General features: G+C 51.9%; 10 protein-coding genes across 10 annotated transcripts; 8 read left to right on the plus strand and 2 right to left on the minus strand.

Annotated features, from left to right (window-relative positions):
* Window positions 1-1,289: 1,289 nt before the first annotated feature.
* Window positions 1,290-2,253, plus strand: J4E84_004139 (uncharacterized protein; the record flags this gene model as incomplete). Its single annotated transcript, XM_049386747.1, has 3 exons — window positions 1,290-1,473; window positions 1,524-1,768; window positions 1,822-2,253. 3 exons carry the CDS (start codon window positions 1,290-1,292, stop codon window positions 2,251-2,253), a joined length of 861 nt encoding a protein of 286 aa, XP_049245517.1.
* Window positions 2,254-4,018: 1,765 nt separating this feature from the next.
* On the plus strand, window positions 4,019-4,839 carry J4E84_004140 (uncharacterized protein; the record flags this gene model as incomplete). Its single annotated transcript, XM_049386748.1, has 2 exons — window positions 4,019-4,382; window positions 4,433-4,839. 2 exons carry the CDS (start codon window positions 4,019-4,021, stop codon window positions 4,837-4,839), a joined length of 771 nt encoding a protein of 256 aa, XP_049245518.1.
* Window positions 4,840-5,351: 512 nt separating this feature from the next.
* J4E84_004141 (uncharacterized protein) lies at window positions 5,352-6,453 on the plus strand (the record flags this gene model as incomplete). Its single annotated transcript, XM_049386749.1, has 4 exons — window positions 5,352-5,358; window positions 5,417-5,731; window positions 5,784-5,999; window positions 6,059-6,453. The coding sequence occupies 4 exons, from the start codon at window positions 5,352-5,354 to the stop codon at window positions 6,451-6,453; spliced, it is 933 nt and encodes a 310-aa protein (XP_049245519.1).
* Window positions 6,454-7,128: 675 nt separating this feature from the next.
* On the plus strand, window positions 7,129-8,601 carry J4E84_004142 (uncharacterized protein; the record flags this gene model as incomplete). Its single annotated transcript, XM_049386750.1, has 1 exon — window positions 7,129-8,601. One exon carries the CDS (start codon window positions 7,129-7,131, stop codon window positions 8,599-8,601), a length of 1,473 nt encoding a protein of 490 aa, XP_049245520.1.
* A 218-nt stretch (window positions 8,602-8,819) lies between these two features.
* J4E84_004143 (uncharacterized protein) lies at window positions 8,820-9,992 on the plus strand (the record flags this gene model as incomplete). Its single annotated transcript, XM_049386751.1, has 1 exon — window positions 8,820-9,992. One exon carries the CDS (start codon window positions 8,820-8,822, stop codon window positions 9,990-9,992), a length of 1,173 nt encoding a protein of 390 aa, XP_049245521.1.
* Window positions 9,993-10,717: 725 nt separating this feature from the next.
* Window positions 10,718-12,145, minus strand: J4E84_004144 (uncharacterized protein; the record flags this gene model as incomplete). Its single annotated transcript, XM_049386752.1, has 1 exon — window positions 10,718-12,145. One exon carries the CDS (start codon window positions 12,143-12,145, stop codon window positions 10,718-10,720), a length of 1,428 nt encoding a protein of 475 aa, XP_049245522.1.
* Window positions 12,146-12,691: 546 nt separating this feature from the next.
* J4E84_004145 (uncharacterized protein) lies at window positions 12,692-13,605 on the plus strand (the record flags this gene model as incomplete). Its single annotated transcript, XM_049386753.1, has 4 exons — window positions 12,692-12,768; window positions 12,827-12,833; window positions 12,906-13,209; window positions 13,259-13,605. The coding sequence occupies 4 exons, from the start codon at window positions 12,692-12,694 to the stop codon at window positions 13,603-13,605; spliced, it is 735 nt and encodes a 244-aa protein (XP_049245523.1).
* Window positions 13,606-13,933: 328 nt separating this feature from the next.
* On the minus strand, window positions 13,934-14,925 carry VMA8 (H(+)-transporting V1 sector ATPase subunit D; the record flags this gene model as incomplete). The annotated part of the gene is made up of 5 exons (XM_049386754.1): window positions 13,934-14,186; window positions 14,235-14,619; window positions 14,677-14,687; window positions 14,741-14,853; window positions 14,911-14,925. The coding sequence occupies 5 exons, from the start codon at window positions 14,923-14,925 to the stop codon at window positions 13,934-13,936; spliced, it is 777 nt and encodes a 258-aa protein (XP_049245524.1).
* A 378-nt stretch (window positions 14,926-15,303) lies between these two features.
* On the plus strand, window positions 15,304-17,823 carry SYF1 (pre-mRNA-splicing factor syf1; the record flags this gene model as incomplete). Its single annotated transcript, XM_049386755.1, has 1 exon — window positions 15,304-17,823. One exon carries the CDS (start codon window positions 15,304-15,306, stop codon window positions 17,821-17,823), a length of 2,520 nt encoding a protein of 839 aa, XP_049245525.1.
* Window positions 17,824-20,440: 2,617 nt separating this feature from the next.
* J4E84_004148 (uncharacterized protein) lies at window positions 20,441-21,679 on the plus strand (the record flags this gene model as incomplete). Its single annotated transcript, XM_049386756.1, has 2 exons — window positions 20,441-20,447; window positions 20,748-21,679. 2 exons carry the CDS (start codon window positions 20,441-20,443, stop codon window positions 21,677-21,679), a joined length of 939 nt encoding a protein of 312 aa, XP_049245526.1.
* Between the last annotated feature and the right edge of the window lie 322 nt (window positions 21,680-22,001).

Here is a 22,001-nt window from a genome sequence, read left to right on the forward strand (position 1 = left end):
CTGATCTACTTGAGTGGCCAATAGTACGAGGCCCCAGCGGTGAGCACGTATTCTTACAAGTACCTGTCGCATTTTCAGGTGGACATCATCTAACACCCCGCAGCTCAAACCGCCACCTCAGACAATACACTGGTGTGCGGCCCGGAAGATGGATCCTACACAGACGTCAACAATCTCATTTCCTGCTTCACTTATCTTCGCATCCTCGGCAAAACTCTCTGTGAGTTCGACAGTAGAGAACCGAGAACGGTGTGTTGGCACGGGTTCAATGGCGTTGTTGTTGGTATAAGTACAACGGATCAGCGTGAGAGTAGTTACTGGTATGCTTATCTTCGCTCCTTTACCCCGCACAATCGACTATGGAACAGAAAAAACCTGACTTGTATGGCATAGCATCGATCTTGCATGGAGTGTCTTGGCTGTCATTGACGGCTGCACGAGACTTGATCACAGTTGCGCTGGTTTTGCGGTTGCCAATGGCAATGGGAACATCATGGTTGGAGGTACTAACGCCGATTACGAAAACCGTGCCTGGCTTTGAAGATCGAGGATGCCTCAATCGTTGCAGTCGTGTTCAGTTCTGGTGCCGGGGTCGATGTCGCGATGTTAATTCACACCAAAATCAGATTACGACCATGCGCATCATCCACAAGCATATTCTTTCAACATCAACGTTATCAACGCGTTGTATTCCCCGCAACATTCCTTAAGCTAACAATATTCCCCAGACTTGGCATTGTGATGCTAGATAGATGCAAATCTGGGGTGACCGGATTGAGCTAACTTCCTCCAACCAGGGGTTTCTCCGGACCGATGTGTTTCGCATGCATCAGCCAACGCTCGGCCACAGCCGTGATGCACGTCCAAACTACCCAATTGAGCTACACATTGGTCACGCGGAATGATTCATGTTACTCCATGTATTCAGGCGTTTTCGCGGCGACATTCGCCATCGAATCCCACCTAAGAGGGTTCATTATTTATATGAAGTCGGTGGAGATCAAGCCACCCCTCGAGCTTCACGGAGACGATCAGCGAAAATTATTGCGGTCCAAACGCCGACGCATTATACATAATGGAGCTTCGACGTGTATATGGGTTCTGCCAGAACGACCAAGCACCATCATCTCACATCGCAGCAAGTACTAGACATGAAGCTTTCTACCTCCTTTCTACTCGTTGCGGTAGCCGCGGTCACAGCATCGCCTACTCCAACTTATCAGGACACACCAGCAAGAGCCTTGGAGAAGAGGGCTAGCATTACAGATGCAGCTAATGTTGGTTTCGCGATGGCAAATGGCGGGACCAAGGGGGGAGCCGGTGGTCCTACTACAACTGTTAGCACTTTACCCCAGCTCTCGGCCGCGGCCAACTCCTCCGGACCTTTGAACATCGTAGTTCAAGGAGCCATCAGTGGTGCTGCAAAAGTACAGGTCGGCTCTGATAAGACCATCATCGGGAAGACAGGAAGTTGTATGCGATTAGCCTTCTAAGTTGCAAGAGCCCTGACTAACACTTTACAGCCTTGACTGGAATTGGTCTGACGATTCTGGGCCAGAAGAATGTCATCGTACGCAACATGAAGATCGGCAGAGTACCCGCTGAGTACGGCGATGCCACTACCATTCAACTCTCTACCAACGTATGGGTCGACCATTGCGACTACTATGGTGACGAGACTGTTGGCAAAGACACCTACGATGGGCTGGTCGATCTTTCGCACGCTGCTGACTTCGTAACCATCTCCAACACCTACTTTCACAACCATGTACGTCCTCATGTTCGTCTTCATAACAATATACATTGGCTAATGCAGCGCAGTCCAAAGGCACCCTGGTTGGCCATTCCGACAAGAACGCCGCCGAAGACACTGGCCATCTCCGCGTGACATACGCGAACAACCAGTTCTACCGCGTCAATAGTCGCGGCCCGTTGCTTCGATTTGGCACTGCACACATCTTCAACAACTACTACAACGAGCAGTCTACAGGCGTGAACACCCGCATGGGTGCGCAAGCACTGGTTCAAAGCTCGGTCTTTGAGAACAGTGGCAAGAAGATGGTATACACGGAGAGTAGTGCGGAAGATGGATATGCAGTCGTCGAGGACGTGTTGTTTGGTGGGCAGAGCGCCAATACAGCTCCCAAGGGTACACTCAATGCGCAAAGCTTGCCCTACAAGTACGAACTATTGGGCAGCGCGAACGTTAAAGCGGCTGTTACTAAGGAGGCGGGGCAAACCCTAGCTTTCTGAACAGATCGCATTTGGACAGGTCAGATATGATTAATGGCACGTATGTACTCTATAACCTCAGCCATTACTTTCTCCATTCAAAAAACTGTCCAAACTCTCCCGGTATAGGTCCTGCAAATCCTCACCCAAGTAACCTTCCCGAGCATCAACCTTTCTTATCAAATTGACTAAGCTCCCTTGGTCGCTCCTCCCTGTCAAAATGTCCTTCACATCAAAGTAGGCGAGTAGCGGACTATATCCCAAGTTATCAAAGATCGTGCCCCACGCACTTCCGTGGAGGTCCACGTCTGAAAGCTCCACCGAAACAATTCTAGAGCTCGACGACGACTCTGGGATACTGGTGGACGGGGATAGGAGAGCAAGTAAGACTGAAGAAGGGGTTCTCGCACGGTGAATGTATAAGGTCTTGAGCCCATCTCCGGTCGGGCGCCACATGAGCGATTCAAGGTTGCAGTATTGAGTGCCCTTCAGGCCAAGAGATTCGAGATTGCGACAACGCGACACCAAGGTGCATATGCCGTCCATGTAATCCGTATTTGGAAAACGCGTTTGCAGGTTAGAGTAGAGCGGGGTTCCGTGATCGTCGTTAACATACCTCTCGTCAAGGTCGTACGCGCGATCACCGAATGGCCCTGTGCCATCGATGTATTCCAAAAACAAATGTCGCAGTTGCATGGCCATATCGTCCTGAATACAAGCGCCGATGATCGCAATGTCGTATGCTGAGGGCAGCGTAAGTCGAAGATAAGTCAGCAAAGGAAGATGTACGCGTGGCGAGGAGAATATGCTCGCGATGTTGCTACGAATGAGCTGCAGGAAGTCAAGATCAAGCTTGAGGCCATAGTCTTCATCGTCTCGCTGATCAACTTCCAACGGTGCGCTACGCCAATTTTCTTCGAGCGTAATAACAAGGCGTTTCAGCGTTGGTAATTCAGAGAAAGCCTCTTCGATCCGAGGGACAAAGGCTGACGTGTTCGCGACCAAAAGGGCCAACTTTCCAGCCAGCCCAGGATTATTTTCGACGTCTCTCTTTTCGAACAATCCATCGGGGCTCAGTCTTGATTCAGACAACATGATTCGTAAGCGCTTCATGCAAGGCGCAAACTTAGCGCCTTCTTCTGTGATGTATTCTTGAAGTCTCGAGGTAGCTGTGTTCTCCCAGGTGTGGAATGTCGCATATTTATGTTGGAAGTAGAGACGGGTCATGGCGTGGTCGAAAGCTTTACAGACTAGCCGAATCTCCAGCTCCCGGTGAAGTACATGTGGGTAGTCATAGCCGCCGAGGCCACATATGTAATCAAAATCGTGGATAGGCCTGCTCTCATCCCATGAATACCGGGGTTCAGTCACGGGCCTTGCAAGGTAGGAGAAAATCTGGACTTTTCGTTAGCCTACAGTATCGAATCGGAAGACGAAGAACGCTACCTCATCAACGAGCTCAACAGAGAGTCGATCCCATACCGACATCTTCACATTGATGTCGTGCGGAAAATGCGGCAGAGGCAATCGATGGGGAGCGGCAGGCTGTATGGCCCGTGCACGCGGTCATCCCTTCCTCAAGTCTCCGTGGACCTTATCAGCCTATCATCTCGGACTTACAATCAGGTGGCTGCAGCTCCGTCTTACCACCTACACATACTGTGGCAGGCCTGAGAAGCAGAAAGATCCTATAGATCCAACCGCGTACTGTACCGCGGCTTTTGTTTAGCGATAAAATGAGGGGTTCGCCCCAGCTCAGGCGGCCGTCCGCCCAGCTTCAAACAGCATGTCGCCAACACCGTCCTTCAGGGTCAGGCTTGCTGAACTTCGCGACGTCCCTCGTGTCACGACGGTTGCCCTCGCTAGTCTACCTGATGACCCGGGGTTCGAATTCATCTGGAGGTACAGGCGCCAGTATCCTGATGACAGTCAATTCTTTTGGTTGCAAGTGTTCAAACACTATCTCTACCACCCCAAAATCACACTCATCGTGGCTGAAGAAGTCGCGTCAGTGGAGGAAAAAAGCGAAGATCGTGGAGAAGCAGTAGCGACAATAATCGCGTTCGCATTATGGGAGAGAAATGGAAAGAGTATGCTGTTACAGGCTCTGACGAACCTGTGGAGTAAGGGCGTGTTCAACGCGCTACACTGTGAGCATACACGCGCGAACCTCGATGAACACAATACTGAGCAATGACAGGTTACATCACCTTTATAGAGAACTGGGCCATAGGAAAGGAGTTCAGGCGGCGTGATGGCGATCCGAAGCGCATGATCGCCTTTCAGCAAGCGCTGAACTACACCCACTCGAAATATTGGGAGAAGATGTATCCTCAGAACTACTACCTCGTTCTGCTTGCAACCCATCCAGACTATCGTCGGCGCGGTGCGGGCACTGCGCTCACTCAATGGGGTGTTGATCAAGCTCTGGCTGCTGGCATTGAAGTAGGCCTTGAGGCAAGTCCGATGGGATTTCCATTGTACCAGCATATGGGCTTCGTTCTGTTGGAGAATCTGGTAATTAAGCCAGATGCGGATGACGATCCTGCGAGTATGCTGCTGAGGGTTATGGTATATGACAAGAACAACAAGTTCTCAATGGTCTGATTTTGGGAATCGCCTGCTTGCGATTGAGGAGGACCGTAACATGTACCTATTGTGTGTTGAGGTAGGGTGCTAGGTGGGTGCTGAGCCGCCGCTCGAACGGGGGCGGAGGTTCAAATAGCGCCCGAAGCGCCGACTGCCCACCAAGCTGCCAGCGCGCGGTCGCAGTGTTCCGTTCCCTCTCCAGCAAGCCACACAAATATCCAACGCGGACCGGGAACGGCGCAACAACAATCGCTTCCTACTTTCTCATAAGATTGAAATGGCGCCGAATTGTGCATGTTCGAGAAGCGGGGACGGACGGTGTTGTGGCTCGCAGCACCGTTCAGAATAAAGCTATAAAAGCATGGTCATTGTTACCTGCCATCCGTATCATCTATTCCATTCAGATCGTCCCTTATCATTAAATTGACAGCCTGCAAGGCTTCTTTTACTATTTATCGCCCGTCATGAGTATTGGAAGAGCAGCAGCTACACGCGTGTGCGGCAAGCCAGTGGGCCCTGTCGGGCTCGGAATGTTAGGTCCGTCCCACGCTGCCTGAGCATTCTAGACGCAACGTACTGACGGCAGACTCTCCAGGCTTGACTCTTCCTGCTCCATTTCCTCAATTCGAGCGCGAGCATCAAATCAGTCTGCTGAAGACCGCATTAGACCAGGGTGCAAACCTATGGAACGGAGGTCTTCACTATGGCACACCGGAGTCAAACTCCGTACATCTGATGCGCCACTACTTCGAAAAATACCCCCAGGATGCTGAACAGGTTGTCATCAACATCAAGGGCGCCTTCAATCATGGAACAGGCCCCGTAGGCAGCCCAGAGGCCATTCGCGCATCTGTTAAGCAGGCTCTGGAAGGGCTAGGGGGCGCGAAATCCATTGATATCTTCGAGATGGGTATGAGCACGTCGGAAAGTTGATCTTGCAGCAACAACTGATGAAATGCCAGCACGCATCGACCCCAACACGCCCGTTGAAACATCCATCAAAGCTTTGGCGGAACTGGTAAAAGAGGGTAAGATCGGGGGCATTGGACTATCTGAAGTCAATGCAGACACCATTCGCAAAGCTCATGCCGTTCATCCCATTTCAGCCGTAGAAATCGAGCTGAGCCTGTTCACACCCGATCCCCTTCACAATGGAATCATGGAAGCATGCTCTGAACGTACGTCTTTCCGCGAAAGAACTCGCTTTGAAGATCCGACGCTGACAACACCGATATAGTCGAGATCCCTGTGATTGCGTACAGTCCGGTCGGTCGGGGCTGGCTCACGGGAAGTTTCAAGTCACTCGATGATCTTTCGCCCAACGATTTTCGCCCGAAGATGTTCGATCGCTTTCGACCTGAAGTGTTTGATCAGAACTACAAGCTTGCCGAGGCCGTGGAGAAGATTGCCCAGAGCAAAGGCCTTAAGTCGGCACAAGTCGCTATCGCTTGGGTGGCGCGGCAAGGGGCGATTCCCATTCCAGGGTCTACCAACATCGAACGCGTTACCTTGAACAGCAAACTTTTAGAATTGACCGATGAAGATATGGAAGACCTTCGAAAAGCTCAGGAGACATTTCCCGTTGCAGGTAAAAGATATGGAGGAGCGCATGAGAAGCTGCTGAACGGTTGAATGTTGAGCCGAGATTGATGTTGTCATACTGCAGATTTCGGAGTTTAGACGGACGGAGATATTGCTACGTCGATTTACCTATTGCCATCAATTTCGTTGTCCTCATCATTACCCTTGCTTCACGAGGTCTCAATACCTTACTGCTACGTCCTAGTTGCAATGAGTTCAGCCTGCGAAGAATCTGAAGAAGTGACAGCCACGTCGCAAAACACGACTCATGCACATCATGGGTCGTGTGCAGTCTGTGCGAAGGCGAAGAGCAAATGTGTGAGGCGTTCGGAGGGCAGCAACTGCGAAAGGTCAGTCAATACAGCACGACTGATCAATTAGCATGAGTACTCAGTCCGGGGGATTATCTTGAAAGATTTCAGAAAGAAACTTAACATATTCTTAGATGTGCGCGACTACATAAGGTCTGCCAGACTCGTGAGCCAACGAAACGCAGAAGCAAGGCAAAAACAAGAACGTGAGTCAAGTTCGAGCGGCATCCAATTTCCGGGTTCACGATGCTAAATTGTGGGTAGACGATGCGCTCAATTGCAGCACCTCGAGGCACAGCTCGCAGATATAACCGAAGCTCTGGCCAGCAAGCAAGCGCCAGAGGCATGTACAGAATCGGGAGTGCATACTTCTGCTTTACAGCAAATAAAAGGATCACTCGAGGCACCGCTGATCATGACTCCAAGCACTACTGAACCTGTCGGTACTACAACTCCTGCTCGCGACGCGATGCTTGAGATGAACGAACCAAACACGGACGTCTTATTCGATCGTTACCAGAGACTGATGGCACCTCACATGCCTTTCGTGGTGTTTTCAACTGGTACCGATGTTTCGAGCTTGGCCAAGAACAAGCCGTTTTTGTTGCAGGCTATTAAGACAGTAGCTTTCTTTCATGATACCGCAGCCCAACAGATCATGGTAAAGGGTCTTATACGAGAGATCTCGGAGAGGGTGTTGATCAATGGCGAGAGATCACTCGATCTGCTACAGGGTATGCTAGTGATTGGAAACTGGTATAATCCGCATCTGTTCGCACCACCGAGCCACACGGTACTTCTACACCTTACCATGGCGCTCATCCACGACCTAGATATCGATCGTGCACCAGGGTTTTGTGAGAAGACGGCTTTGATGGCAGCGTCACAAGCGCACGGCGTGCCACAGCCGGCGAAAGTCGTAACGAACGATGAGCGACGTGCAGTTCTCGGAACGTTCTATCTAACCTCACAGATATTTACATCCTTCCGGAAGATCGATGACCTTAACTGGACTCCATGGCATACAGCTTGCGTCGATGTACTAACGCAAGCTCGAGAATACGAAAGCGACCTTTTGCTCGTACAGCTAGCGCAGAGTCAGCGCATCATGCAAGAAGCCATGGCCACCGACTGCGAGCATGCTCCGGTGCAACTATATGCTAAATCATTCTTGAGCGACCTCGACAGGACTGCGCTAGCGTCTGGAAACGCAGCGACGGCGATAGTGTCGCGTTTGCAGCAAGCCTGTACCCGAACTGCGATCTGGGAACGCTCATTCGGGAATCTTGCCACCCATACAGTCAAAGAAACGGACCTACGGCAGCGACTAGACGGAATGTGGCAATGTATGGACGCGGCCAAAAGATACACGGAGATATACCTTGAACTCCCCGTCGAGGACTATCTTGTCGTCCCATTCGGCGTTTTCGCGCAGTTTGCGTACATCTTCGTTGTGCTTGTCCGAGCAAGCCTGATAGAGATGGACGGCTGGGATGTCCAAGCCCTTAGAGAATTTGTTGACTTTTCGACGCTTCTGGGTGAGGCTTCTCGACGTTATGATGCTGTATCGCAGGCGCATCCTGATGGTCTGAACCTGAACAACGAAGCCTTTGCGAAGTGGTCTGCGAAGATCAAGTGGGCGAAATCTTTCTACGACACGAAGTTCTCGTGTTTGGCATCAAACGCACTGACAACAAATCAGCCTCCGTTTGAGGTCAGGGCCACTGACGCGAACAAACCTCAAGCACCGTACTCGGCTTCTCTCGCCCCTCTTGAAGCTCTAGAAGAGCCGACATCAAATCCATTCGCAGCTTTCGATGATTGGGGCAGTTTTGCTGATCCGTCAGCCTTCCTTGAAGACATGGACTTCGGACTGTCCAACGTGTAGAACAAAGAGGATGGGCCCGCACTTCGAACGCGGAAGTCAAACAACCCAGCTTCACGCGACATGCACGCGATATCATCGGTGAAAGAACGAGTTCCGACCCAATCATAGGCAATGTGGGCCGCTGGGTCTTGGCGGTTGTATAAGGTTAGCTTTGTCCTACGATCATACCTTCCATCCTCTTGCCCCGGAACTCGACCTGCAGCTGCACCCTCTTCAATATGGCTGATCGAATGCTTCGCCCCAATACCGCCATCATCTCGGCGATTTTCACCGAGTCGCAACCCAACTCCATCGAAATACTTGCTCACTCCTTCACCAACTGCACGTTCAAAGCGGAATTCCCAAACCGTCCCGCTGTCATCGTTCGTTTGGACACCGCAAGCGGATCGCTAGCCGTCGTTTCTGCAATTCAAGAGGCAGCTTCACTCAAAATACCGACTTATGTCCCCGAGATACTCAGCTACGGAAAGGTGGTGACGGAAAACCAGGGCGATATGCACTACATGGTCACCAGGTTCATCACGGAAACAGTGACTCTAGATTCTGTTTGGCCTTCTCTCAACCTCACGCAGAAGACATCTTTGATCGATGCTGTTGCAAATGCAGTCGGTAAACTTCAACAGCTCGACACTTCGCATGCGCTCCTTCAACAAATCCTTCCAAACACAGCTCTGGACGCAGTCGCAAACAGCAGAGATATTAGTATTGGCAGTTCATTCCTTGGTTTCGCTAAAAGTGTCCGCGAGTTCATCGCGCTGCATGTCGCTAAGCGTCAAGCCAAAAGATTTGCTACCTCTTCCATAGAGGACGCATTAGACGGCGACGGCATAGTCATCAGATCTGCCTTACCTGAGTTGGGTGACATACATCTTTCCTCTCGCGATCTTGGGGTGCTTGAAACAAGTCTGGTGCTTTCTCACAACGACCTCGAACCCCGGAACCTGCTAGTAAAGAAATCAGAAAGTGAAGACGGTCCACAGTACGAGCTTGCTGCCATCATCGATTGGGAGATGGCAGGGCTACTTCCTTCCGCCTTCGAAACAGCAGTCAAAGACGTCTCGTTGGGCAGTAACAATCAGTATCTCGACTATTATCTCATGTTCAAGGAAAAGACACGCTCCACGATATCTGGCGGGGAATCTTCCGAGAAGCTGATCAAAGCTATCCGCCTTATTGATGAGTCCTGGTCTCAGCAGATGAGAAGAAATGTCGGTGCAGAGACTCGAAAGCGTTGGATTGCTAGAGAGGGCCTGGAGTTGAGTGAAGACGCGTTCGAAGGATGGATTATGAAGCCTGCAAGGGGTGGTACCAAGCGTGAAATGCGTTCTTGCTCCAAGGCAGACAACAAAGAGCTTGAAGATCAGGTACTAAGAGACTTCGGTATGCTATAGCGAACGGTGACAAGCACTGTGTGGAGTGCTTTACCTTCTGGGATATACGTACGTGAAGCAGTGAGCTTGCCCTTGACGTCGGGTGTCTATATAGCGTATTTCGTTGCCAAAAGGATGTCGAATGTCAGAGTCGTCACACTACAGCTTTGATTCCCAGTTTATCAAATGCAGTGCCAACGTCCGCACACACACTTCCATGAAGGCATGTGGTGAAGATCTGTGGAGATTTTATGGTATAAAACATATAACTCTTCTCCTCTATTCCGCAGACAACAACTCCGAATCAACCACACAATAACTACTACAAGCTCAACCTGCACGTCCAACTCAACCAAATCGCATATCAAAGCATTTTCCCAGCAACACAGCAGCAACACAAAAGTACGTACCCCAGATCCCGGGTCTGTTTCTAGTTCCCTTCTCACTAACACACTACAGTGTCCGTTATCAAGCCTGAATCTACTCCTGTGGACGGTAACACCTGTGGGATTTGCGGGAAGAACTTCAACGGTTCATCTAACGACTGTACTTGCTATCAGGATTAGGCCGTCAGACTAGCTCTATCAGTCGCTGTAATGTCAAACATGGATAAATGTTCAGGGAGGGTGGATAAGCAGGATGTAGATCCTTTTTGCCAGTCGACCTGACTTTGTTGGTTGCGATACCACATGGAAATATGAAACAGTAAAGCTTGCACTATGACACATGATGATATGAAGTGATGGTTAATCTACATTTCTGGCAGATGCATCCTGGTCCTTTTCCTTGTTGCCGATGAACAGTGCCGCTAAAACTGCCGTGAAGGCGCAAATGCCAGCGAGAACGGCGTTCATGTTGCCGTATCCAATCTTGTCTCGTAGATACCCAGCCAGCAGTGGGCCTACAGTCAGCCCGCCGCTCCACACCATGCTGTTGATGCCGTAGAGTTGGGCGAAAGGAGCCTGCTCGAACATGTCTTTATTCGCCTTGTAGTAATTCTCCACGATAGTTCCAGATTCGACAATGCTAGGACTGTTGATAACCGCCAGACCGAGTCCGTTCATCGCTAGCAATGCAGAATAGAGTGCGATGATGTGGCCGTTGTCTAATCTCTCGACGATACTCGACTCAGTCGGAAGTCGGAGTAATACAAGCGTTGGTATCAGCCAAATGAACCCAAAGACTGATACTGGCTTCGTACCATAGTGATCGACACACCAACCAAAGACTGGACCCAGTAGGAAATCCGCACCGCCTAGTGGTAAGAAGAGCAATCCAGCCTTGAGACTGTCGAAACCCAATTGCTCCGAAGCTACCAACGGCACAGTAGCATCGAAAGAACCAAGAAGAAGAGCTTGCACAAATCCAATCCACACGGAGGTTAGCAGACCAGGATGGCGAAACAGCATGAGGATGGGAAGATTGCGGGTGAAGCGATTCGATGGTTTGGAGAGACGGTAGCGATCGAGCGGAGAAGGACCATTTGGTAGAAGAGGGGTTTGTTCCGTATCTTGTTGTTCGTTGCTCCGATCCGGTTCAGAGGCATGTGTCTCCGGAGTAGAGTATTTCTCAGCCACCTTCTTCTCCACCATGAGCAATCTCAAAATGAAGTCTATGCCAATCAACCCTATGGCCACTCCAAAGACACCTATGTATCCAGTCTTCGCGTACAATGAACCGCCGACAATAGGTGCGACTAGGGTGGAAACTGATATGAAGCTGAATATAGTTCCCATAGTCTTGCCCAAGTTTTCGCGGCCTACGGTCTCAACCAAGATAGCGAGGCCGATGGTCCACACCACACCTCCCGATGCTCCCTGGAGAAATCGTGCAATGGCCAGAACGGCGACACTACGCCCGAGAGCGAGAAGAATGGTCGAAAGTAGACATAGGATTAACCCGAGGAGGAAAGGTAGCTTTCGAGACGAAAACAACCTGTCAGCGAGGAAGCCTGCGATGGGTGAAGATATGCAGGAAGCTGCTGCATAGACTGCTAGGAGGTTCGATATCGTGCTTTGGATCTGAGAGTCAGGGAGATCGATGCGGTCTTTCAGCAGGAACGGCAGTACTGGTACGATGAGCCCGTACAAGAAAAGGTCCACGAATGCGCCCATTCCCACAGTAAAGACTATGAACAATGGGTGCGATCGCCATCGTATCCCTGGTGGTGGCATTGCATACAGAGTCTGAAAATCGACGACGTGATGAGATGCAAAATTGATGTTTGTCAGTTCTGGAAAGGCTTCTGAGAGAAGTTTCCGCACGAGCCTCATCAGCTCAGACGCATGCTGACGTCAGTACTCATGATGAAGGATGTAAGCGCCTTTTCTAAGTGCATCAGTGATCGGTAGAGAGAATTGATAGCTGTCAGCAGCAAAAGAACAATGCGCTCCATCAAGGATGAGGGGCGGCTCCAACCATGCACTCTCAGTCGTCCTTACCGCTCTTACGACTTAAGGGAAGAGAAAAGTTGTGTCAAACTGCTTAGTGACATATAGTAAGAGCTTTCGCGAAGTTCAGAACGCTGGAGATACATCGTATGTCGACCTTTGCATGAATTTCTGCAGGTGCAGAACTCCTCAGGGCCTGGTGTTCGTCGTCACGTGCGGACGCAGCCTAGCGTGCTTGGCGCGGATCTCGAATTCGAGCTCCCGACAGCTTCGTCGGGTAAGTGAGACCACGCCATACAACTCCACTACCCACACAACAGTCGCTTCAAGATGGCGGACAAGATGGAGGGCGTAGTAATGGGCGGCGGTCTCGTAGACCCCAGCAAATACCCAGTGCCCATCGAAACGTAAGTGCAAGATCATGCCCAAAAGGTAGGTCCCCTTGATGCTAATCGAGAAATATAGTATATACGTGAGTTGGACCACGAGCGCGCCAGCAACGCACTCACATTGCACTCGGTGGCGCGATTGCTGACAACACTAGGTCAACAACCTCGAGGAGCGCGTCAAGATCGATACCATGAAGCAAGCCTTGACACGGGTCTTCCAATACTACGGTCCGATCCTGGATGTTATCGCAAAGAGTAGTCTGAAGCGGAAGGGCCAGGCATTCATTGTCTTCGACAGTGAGAAGGCTGCGCTGGAAGCGGTGGAGGAAATGAACGGCTTCGAGATGTACGGCAAGGTCATGAAGGTGCACAGGGCGAAGACACACAGCGACGAGACAGTCAAGCGAAAGGCGCCGGAACTGTTCGACGATCACAAGCGGAAGCGCCTGACGCTTAGGGGTGCGCATCTCCTACCACTTCTGAGGAAGCTCTATACTGACTGCCATAGACTTCAAGCGCGCCGAAGAAGACGCGAAAGCGCAAGCCAACCCAGTCGCCGCCGAGAAGCCTCGCGCAGCCAAAACCGGAGCAGCCGCTGTTCCCGACGAATACGTACGACCCAACAAGACGCTCTTCCTGCAGAACATCCCCCGCGATGTCGACGAGGACGACCTTACGACGATTTTCGAGCGTTTCGAAGGCTTCAAGGAAGTGCGCTTGGTCTCGGTCAGGGCTGTGGCCTTTGCGGAGTTCGAGAACGAGCAGTTTGCGATTACAGCGAAAGAATCGACGGCCAACACCCCGATCGGCGCAGAGGGCAAGCCTATGAAAGTCACCTACCAGCGGCAACAGTAGGTTACTGCGTATGGATTATTGCTATGGATTTATGCATTTTATGATACCTTGTTCGGCACAGATACAGGCCGGCACAATAGAGTCTTATTATCAAAAGGCCAACGTTCACATTAAATGGCACAATGCTTATCTCTTATTTAGCTTGGTCGAAAACGCCCCGCGCGGGATGCCAAACGGAACCTGGACCACGGACTCCGTATCAGCCTTCTGGAAGGTGCATGTCTACATGCGAGACGTTGGCGAGCGAGAGCTAGAGAGGTGGATCCAGCGCCCAATGGGCCGCAGACGACACTACACGGACGGGCCCTACTAGTCGCCTGTAGAGCGCTTAGAAGATAACATCTTCGTTGTCCTCGTCGCCCAGCATGTCCTTGCTCTCGGCAGCATCTTCTCGCGCCTCACTCTCCGTCTCTTCGTTCTTCTGCTTCGCCGCCACCCTTGCGGCTTCCTCCTCGGCAGCATCCTTCTGCTTCTTGTTGGACACTTTCTTCAGGCGGTAGAACTCCTCTCGGTCGAGCTCGTCAAGCTCAGAGTTGATGTATTTAATGGTGTTTTCGGTACGGGGGATGATGACATGCTCACTGTTGGCTGTTAGCTTCGGCAGTTGTCTGGAAGGAAAGGATACCCACATGGCGTTTACACGGCGGTTGACCACCTTGATAACTTCGTCCAAAATGACAAAGGCAGTCTGTAGACTAGCCAGTTCCACCAAAGTCTCGACCGCTCTTGCGTATGTCTCTCTGCATCTTTGTACTTGCTGACCACCCTTGCCCAAACCCGTCAGGGCGAAGTCGTTGTTCTGCTCGACAGTGAAGCTTTCGAACTGCGGGAGGAAGACACCGGAGACGTTCTCTTGTTTCGTTCGTACGCGGAAGCGGGCTTGCTTTGCGGATTCTTGGATCTGGTAGCCAATGTCGCCGCCGACAGCGTAGGTAACTTCGGCAAGGGAGAAAGCAGCGACTTGCATGACTCTGCCCATCTTGCGCTTGGCCTCATCGATACGGCGCGTTATTTCTGGAAACGGTTTCAGTTACAAAGGCAGATGGTGGGGTGCATATAGCGTAGTCGTACCTCGAAAGCGCCTGCACATGGTCAGCAAAGCTTCACGAGTGGACTGGAGACGGCGAGTGCATACTTGGTCAAGGCCTCACTCTTCCGCTTCAGCAGGTCGTGGCCGGTCTGGGCGCCCTTGAGCTTGCCCTTCATCAGACCCAGCGACTGCCGCGTCGCGAAGACGGCCTCTCGTGCCTGAGGGTCGTGTTAGCATCAGATGTCCCGGGCATTGCATAGCTCGGGCTGGCGTACCCCGCTGCCAGACATGTTTGCGGCTCGAACAGTTGGTGGAGAAGGCTATGGGGCTAAAACCGAGGGTAGAGGCTGACAATGGCCGGAGATATTCTGGGAGGTGTCTCGGAGCCAGTCAGCGTGCGCAGTGCGGCCAGGTGAATCCAGCGGAACGTGACGCAGCTATGCCGGGGAGCTAGCTATCCATGGATGTGAGACCCGTGCGCGCGCGCCTACCAACACTGAGAAGCGGGTCCTCGGAATACACGTTGCTTATTGGCTGCAGGAGACGGCTGACCATCGCTCTTTCCTCAGAACTTTAACACTTCGACACGCCTCGTCAGCCGTCCAACACCGCACCCCATCGCCCTCCTGCCCACCGCGGGCAACACACGCCCTGGCTCTGGCGCAATCATGCCCGGCGAACTCCTCAGGACCGTCACCGCGAGCCTCTCGCGGCCCTCCAAGCGGAAGATGGAGCCCTCGGCGGACCTTTTCCTCATCACCGACCAGGACGTCGCGTACGAGCAGGACGTCCAGCGCAACGCCGGCAGCGTGAAGCCCTGGCTCGACTACTACAGCTTCAAGAAGTCACGTGGGAGCATCTTGGAGCAGGCATTTGTGCTCGAGCGCGCCGTCACGACGCTTCCGCGCTCGTACAAGCTGTGGAAGCTGTACCTCGAGCTGCGCACCAAGCACCTCTCAAAGAAGAACCCGGCCAAGTTCGCGCCCCACTATGTCAAGGTCAACGCCCTCTTCGAACGCGCCCTCGTCCTGCTCAACAAGATGCCGCGCATCTGGGAGATGTACCTCAACTTCCTCATGCAGCAGCCCCTCGTTACTACTACCCGCCGCACGTTTGACCGAGCCCTACGCGCCCTGCCTCTGACTCAGCACAACCGCATATGGGCCCTCTACCGACCGTTCGCGACGTCTGCGTCAGGCGAGACGGCCGTCAAGATCTGGCGTCGCTACATGCAAATCCACCCCGAAGACGCCGAGGACTTCATCGAGCTGTTGAAGGATATGCGCAAGTACACCGAGGCCGTCAAGAAGTACATGGAAATTCTCAACAACCCGCGCTTCAAGAGCAAGGAGGCAAAGGGGCCCTTCCAGTTCTGGACCGAGATGATCGATCTGATGATTGACCACGCCAAGGAAATCGACACCAGCGACGACAGCGGCATCGATGTGGAGAAGATTATCCAGAGCGGTATCTCCAAGTTCCCCGATCAGCGAGGCATACTCTGGGTCGGTCTGGCGCGGTACTGGATGCACAGGGGCGAGTACGAGAAAGCCCGCGACGTCTTCGAGGAGGCTGTCACCACAGTCATGACTGTGCGCGACTTCTCCATCGTCTTTGACACGTACGTGGAGGCTGAGGAGGCCATGATTGGCATCAAGCTCAATGAGGCCGCTGTTCGGTCGGAGAAGGGCAAGATCGACGAGGCTGCTGACGCGGACCTTGACATCCGGATGGTCCGCTTCGAATCCCTCATGCAAAGACGGCCCTTCCTGCTGAATGATGTCATGCTTCGACAGAACCCGCACAATGTCATCGAATGGGAGAAGCGCGTCGCTCTTTGGGGTGACAACAAGAAAGAGGTGGTCCAGACCTACACCGACGCCATTGCGGCAATCAACCCCAAGAAGGCACTCGGCAAGTTTCACGAGCTCTGGGCCAACTATGCCAAACTGTACGAATCAGGCGGCGACCTCAAGAATGCCCGTGTCATCATGGAGAAGGCTGTCAAGGTGCCCTTCAAGTCAGTCTCCGAGCTGGCTGAGATGTGGTGCGAATGGGCCGAGATGGAGCTTCGCAACGAAAACTTCGACAAGGCCGTGGACATCATGGCCAAGGCTACGCAAGCCCCTAAGCGGTCGAATGTCGACTACTTCGATGAGTCGCTATCACCACAACAGCGTGTACACAAGAGCTGGAAGTTGTGGAGCTTCTACGTCGATCTTGTCGAGAGTGTCAGCACCCTGGAGGAGACAAAGAAGGTGTATGAAAGAATATTCGAGCTTCGCATCGCAACACCGCAAACCATCGTCAACTACGCGAACCTGCTGGAAGAGAATAAGTACTACGAAGACTGCTTCAAGGTCTACGAGCGCGGCCTCGACCTCTTCAGCTACCCCGTCGCTTTCGAGATCTGGAACTTGTACCTCACCAAGGCCGTGGACCGTAAGATTGGCATGGAGCGATTGCGTGACCTGTTCGAACAGGCTGTGGAGGACTGCCCGCCAAAGTTCGCCAAGGTACTGTACTTGATGTATGGTGCGCTTGAAGAAGATCGCGGTCTAGCTAGACATGCCATGCGCATCTACGAACGCGCCACACGCGCTGTAGCAGATGAGGACAGGCTGGAAATGTTCAACTTCTACATCACCAAGTCGGCTTCGAACTTTGGTCTCACCTCCACGCGACCAATCTACGAGCGCGCAATTGCCGCCCTACCCGACGGCGAAGCCAAGGAAATGTGCCTCAAGTTTGCCGAGATGGAACGTCGCTTGGGAGAAATCGACCGAGCCCGAGCAATCTATGGCCATGCCAGTCAGTTCTGCGACCCAAGAACAAGCCCCGAATTCTGGAAGAAGTGGGAGTCTTTCGAAGTCCAGCATGGCAACGAAGACACGTACAAGGAAATGCTACGCATCAAGCGCAGTGTTCAGGCTCAGTACAATACCGACGTCAACTTCATCGCTTCCCAGGCTGTCGCTCGTGGTCAACAGAACGGTACACCCGCCGACGAAGACGGCGACGCTACCGATGCTGCTGGCGAGGATGCAATGGCCGCTCTCGAGCGTCAAGCACGCGCACCAGCTGGCTTTGTCGCCGCCAGTACCGGTCCTCAGGGTGGCAACATCAAGCCTACCGAAGAGGCAGCCGCAAACCCCGATGCGATCGATCTGGACGACGACGACCTATGATTTATGAACCAAGGTTCCTTTAAATGAGGGCACCTTTTGGGTATACAATTAGGTCAAGGGCGGGTGGATTAGGATGAAAGACTTGCATTTACATTGGCGTTATTTGAGAAAGGTGACAACAACACACCTGGCTATCTTCGCAGGCTACCATGCTACTCCGGAATATTTCATTGCTTTGCGTGTACATTCGGGTTGACCCAGTGCGGTCTCCCTTGCTTCGACCTCCACCAATTCGAGGTTTCGACAGTCTGATCTTTGTGTTTTACTCGACTTCGATCGATACCTTGACAATTTGTCTCGACTAGTTCACTTTCTTGCATCTACGGCGTTCTTTTACTTTGTGAGGGATTCTGCGCGAACGATGTCAGTGGCATCTTGCTCTGAAGAGAGCCCCTGGTGGTTGGGCCGATTTCTTTTGTCGAGTGGTCAAACAAACTGTATGTTCTTGGCAACATCTTCTCAGCTTCATCATGTCATATAAAACATCTAGCCAAAAACAAACACTATTCACTCTGCAATCATTGCCTTCGCTTCTGCCGTGACATATATAGTGTGTCTACGTTTGGGTCTACACTTGGATCCATTGGAGTTGGATACATACAACTAGATCACTTACGCGAAGTCACTGCAACACTAGGTCTGGAAGCATGTCGATATTCGTTTAATTTCGTAATCAGCATTGAAAGTTACTATCCATAAACTCTCGAGCCACTTCATCGCATGGAGCCTATTTGATTTCCTCTTGTAATACACGTGTACCGCATGTACGGAGCTCCGATACCGCACTCCCTGTGTCTTACTTTCCAAGAGCCGGATACTCCTTCTCCGTGAAGAACGAAGTGGGGACACATCCACGTGCTTTGCCACGCACGTTGTTCTCCGCTTAACTAAGACTGCGACATCGGTGGGAAGGAGCAGCCGAAGCTTTTGTCACCATCTGAGGCAGTTACACTGGATCATGCCCGCACATTGCATTTTGAGCAACAATAATCCGACACTGCAGTTAATCTTGTGCACGAGTACATAACAGTATGAGTTTCGTGCTCATTCAGTGATACAGGCTTGTCTGATTGGATCTTGTATCCACCTGGTTCACGGGCTTCTTCGTCCGTTCACAGAACTGGACAGTAGAAGCCTAACTGTTGTCCTGGCTACCCTTTTTTTTTGCTCGTGTCTACATACTTGCTACGTTCACGGGTTCGATTTATGCCCGGGTTTTGTTCGTTGCTTTTAGCATCGTTTTCCCGGGAGGAAGGAGAAGGGGAAGTGGTAGTGGTGACTCGTGATAGGGAAAGAGCCTTGGGACGCGTGGCGTGCTTACATCGAACGCGCACGCATCATGGGGTTCGTTGCGGACGACAGCAGAATGGTACGTTAAGTCGTAAGGATTTTGGTTATCCTGTCTTACATTTTCAATGAACCGCACTGAGGTTACGCGGCTGCGGGATTTAGGTTTCAAAGTCTCGCGGTGCAGTAATCGCAGCATTCGTCGGTTCGACGCGACACTTCAGAAGCAACATGTTTCTGCAGTGATCCCATGTGAAGATCTGTGTTACCAAGTTGGAATGATGTGTTACAATGGTAATGATAGTGATTTGGCGAAAGATTACCTCGGTAGGGGAGAACCACGCTTTGTTTCGTCTTGAATAGTAAGAGTAGGGTTCCTCCATCGCTGCTCATTACCCAAAATACGTTGCGTGTCACCTACTACTCGTGGCCTCACGCATGCTCACGCAGTGTTTGATAGCACCATTGACTGATCATGTCGTGATGACTCCGTTCCGAACCTGCATGGTCGGCAGTTGAAGCCCAACGTGTGGTTGACTTCTGCCAAACTTTGCACTAAACTTTCTCTCCTTCAGGCAGAAGGGCGAGTGAGTCCCTCTACGTGTTCACCGTGATGAAGGTCCATCCCAGTACCAGGTCGAACACATGAATATACCCCTTTAAGTAACCAGGCCCATCCTCGTCGATGTCTGGGTGTCACCTGTCACTACCTCAAAAAGCCTTCGTACTCTTATTGTGATTTAATCAATCTCGTAGAGTTCGTACTGTGCGACAACTGGTGGCACGGCATCCGGCAACTTGTGGCACGATCCGCGATATGAAACAGCCTGACAGCCGTGTGCTACCACGTCAAAGCATGACGAGGATGCGCTGGTGTGGAGATGAGTTAATCAGCGGGCTGGGCCCCATCGTGGCCTTCTCGGCTTCAGCCGCATAGCGTGCACTAAGCTGTTCGCCCTGACGATCAAAAGAACGATATGTGGTGGTGTGGTGATGTTTCGAATGGCACGGTGCTGATCGTGGCCCTGTCAAGATAGGTGGCGTTGCTGGCGCGTCCTCAAATGGATTGGTAGGCGCAGTCGAGTCATGGGTCCGCTTCAACTTGCTCACCACCATCCCACGAAGTGTTCAGGCACGAGATGACGAGAAATTTGACAGAAGTATGTCGTGATGAAGTCGAAATGTTGGGCTTTGAGTTATCGCAGAATATGTTGTGCGCAAGACGCAGCTGCCCAGCGATTCCTGTTTCAGAAGTGTTACAGACGCGAGGAGAGAAGTAGACATCTCAACCGCTTTCCGTGATGCGTTCCGTAGACATTCCATTACCATCATGAGTTGTATGCGGATTCTGATCTTGTCGTTCGCGACATGCGCATTTGGGTTGTACGCCTATGCGTCACCGCAATGCCCAAACGCGCCGCATCAATTCGCGGTCCAAGCTCAACTGCCACTCCAATTACCACATTGTCCATTCACCACCGGCAATTCAGAACCATTGCCGAAAGAGACGCCCCTTCAGCACTTACCGTGGTCGCACGATCCAGCCTGTGCTCAAGGGAAGCAGAAGAAATATTGCACACACACGACTTCCGAAACAAGAGGCGGACATGCTTTAAGCATTATCGCAAGACCTGTAGCTGCAGATGCGATATCTGCGGCCTTCCTAGCTCTGAACGGGGAACACCAGGGCTTGGATGATGGTCTCGAAGTTCGGGCCTTCCCGGGCAAGGGCAAAGGCCTAATCACCACAAAGGCTTTGGAGAAAGGAGAAACGATATTACTCGATACTGCGCGTATCATCGCGAGCTCGCATTTTCCTACGCAAGTTACGCGTGCGCAAGGCCAAACACTCTTCAGTGCCGCACTTGATCGATTACCTCAGGCAGATCGGAACTCGGTGCTCGCATTGGATCAGAGCCTGGGTGGCAGCAAAGTTGAAGACATCATGAAGACGAATGCTTTCGCATGCCAGCTCGCTGATGGCGAAGTAGACGACGCTTACATGTGTCTCTTCCCTTCCGTTGCCCGGATCAATCACGCGTGCCAACCCAATGCGCACGCGCGCTTTGTTCCGAAGACACTGTCAATGGAGATCAAAGCTCAACGGAACATCGCGGCTGGGGAAGAGATTGGTATCTCGTATGGTAAAATCGACTTGAAGCACGCCGACAGACAAACACTCTATCAGGAAGGCTGGAACTTCAAGTGCACTTGCTCTCTTTGCACTGCTTCGCAATACGACGTAGCTGGTAGTGACCAGCGCCGTGCGAGGTTCGCCCAACTCCGGAAGATGCTGGAGAACTTGACGGCAGAAACCTACAATGCCCAACAAATTGTTGCTTGGGAGAAAGAAGTAATGGAGATTAGTCAACGAGAGGGTTTGGATACTCTGCTCGCCCAGGACTATGAGAGACTGGCGTACGTGTACGCAGGTTATGGAATGATGGGAGATGCCAGACGTTGGGCAAAGATGGCGAAAGAAAGTTTATTGGAGTGGGTGGTGGTTGATGGAGGTCCGCGCAATCAGATAAGGAGGATAGAGGACTTACTCAAAGAGCTGGATGGCTAAGTCAGGGTTGTCATTTCGCGGTCTGATAGCTGGGGCTGCTGGCTTGGGCTACGAAGATGCCTGAAGACGGACCGGAAAGACTGTAAAGTTCATGGGAAATGTACCATTGCTTAGAGACTCCGCGAGTGTTCGCTGGTAGGCTTCCGATGTCCGCGCGCGATAGCCGTGCTAGTAAGCCTGCGGTGGCTGAACGTCTACAGGGCTGAATGAAGCGTCTTGCGATCGTGACGTGGACCGTGATACAGGTCGTGGTCGGGTCGGTCCATCGTCGTCCATAGATCTTCATTGCAGCCTCCGAATACTCCGAACACCCCATATTGCA

The sequence above is a fragment of the Alternaria hordeiaustralica genome (genome assembly GCF_023758085.1).
Source record: "Alternaria hordeiaustralica strain BMP 2776 chromosome Unknown scaffold_6, whole genome shotgun sequence".
Lineage (NCBI taxonomy): Eukaryota > Fungi > Ascomycota > Dothideomycetes > Pleosporales > Pleosporaceae > Alternaria > Alternaria hordeiaustralica.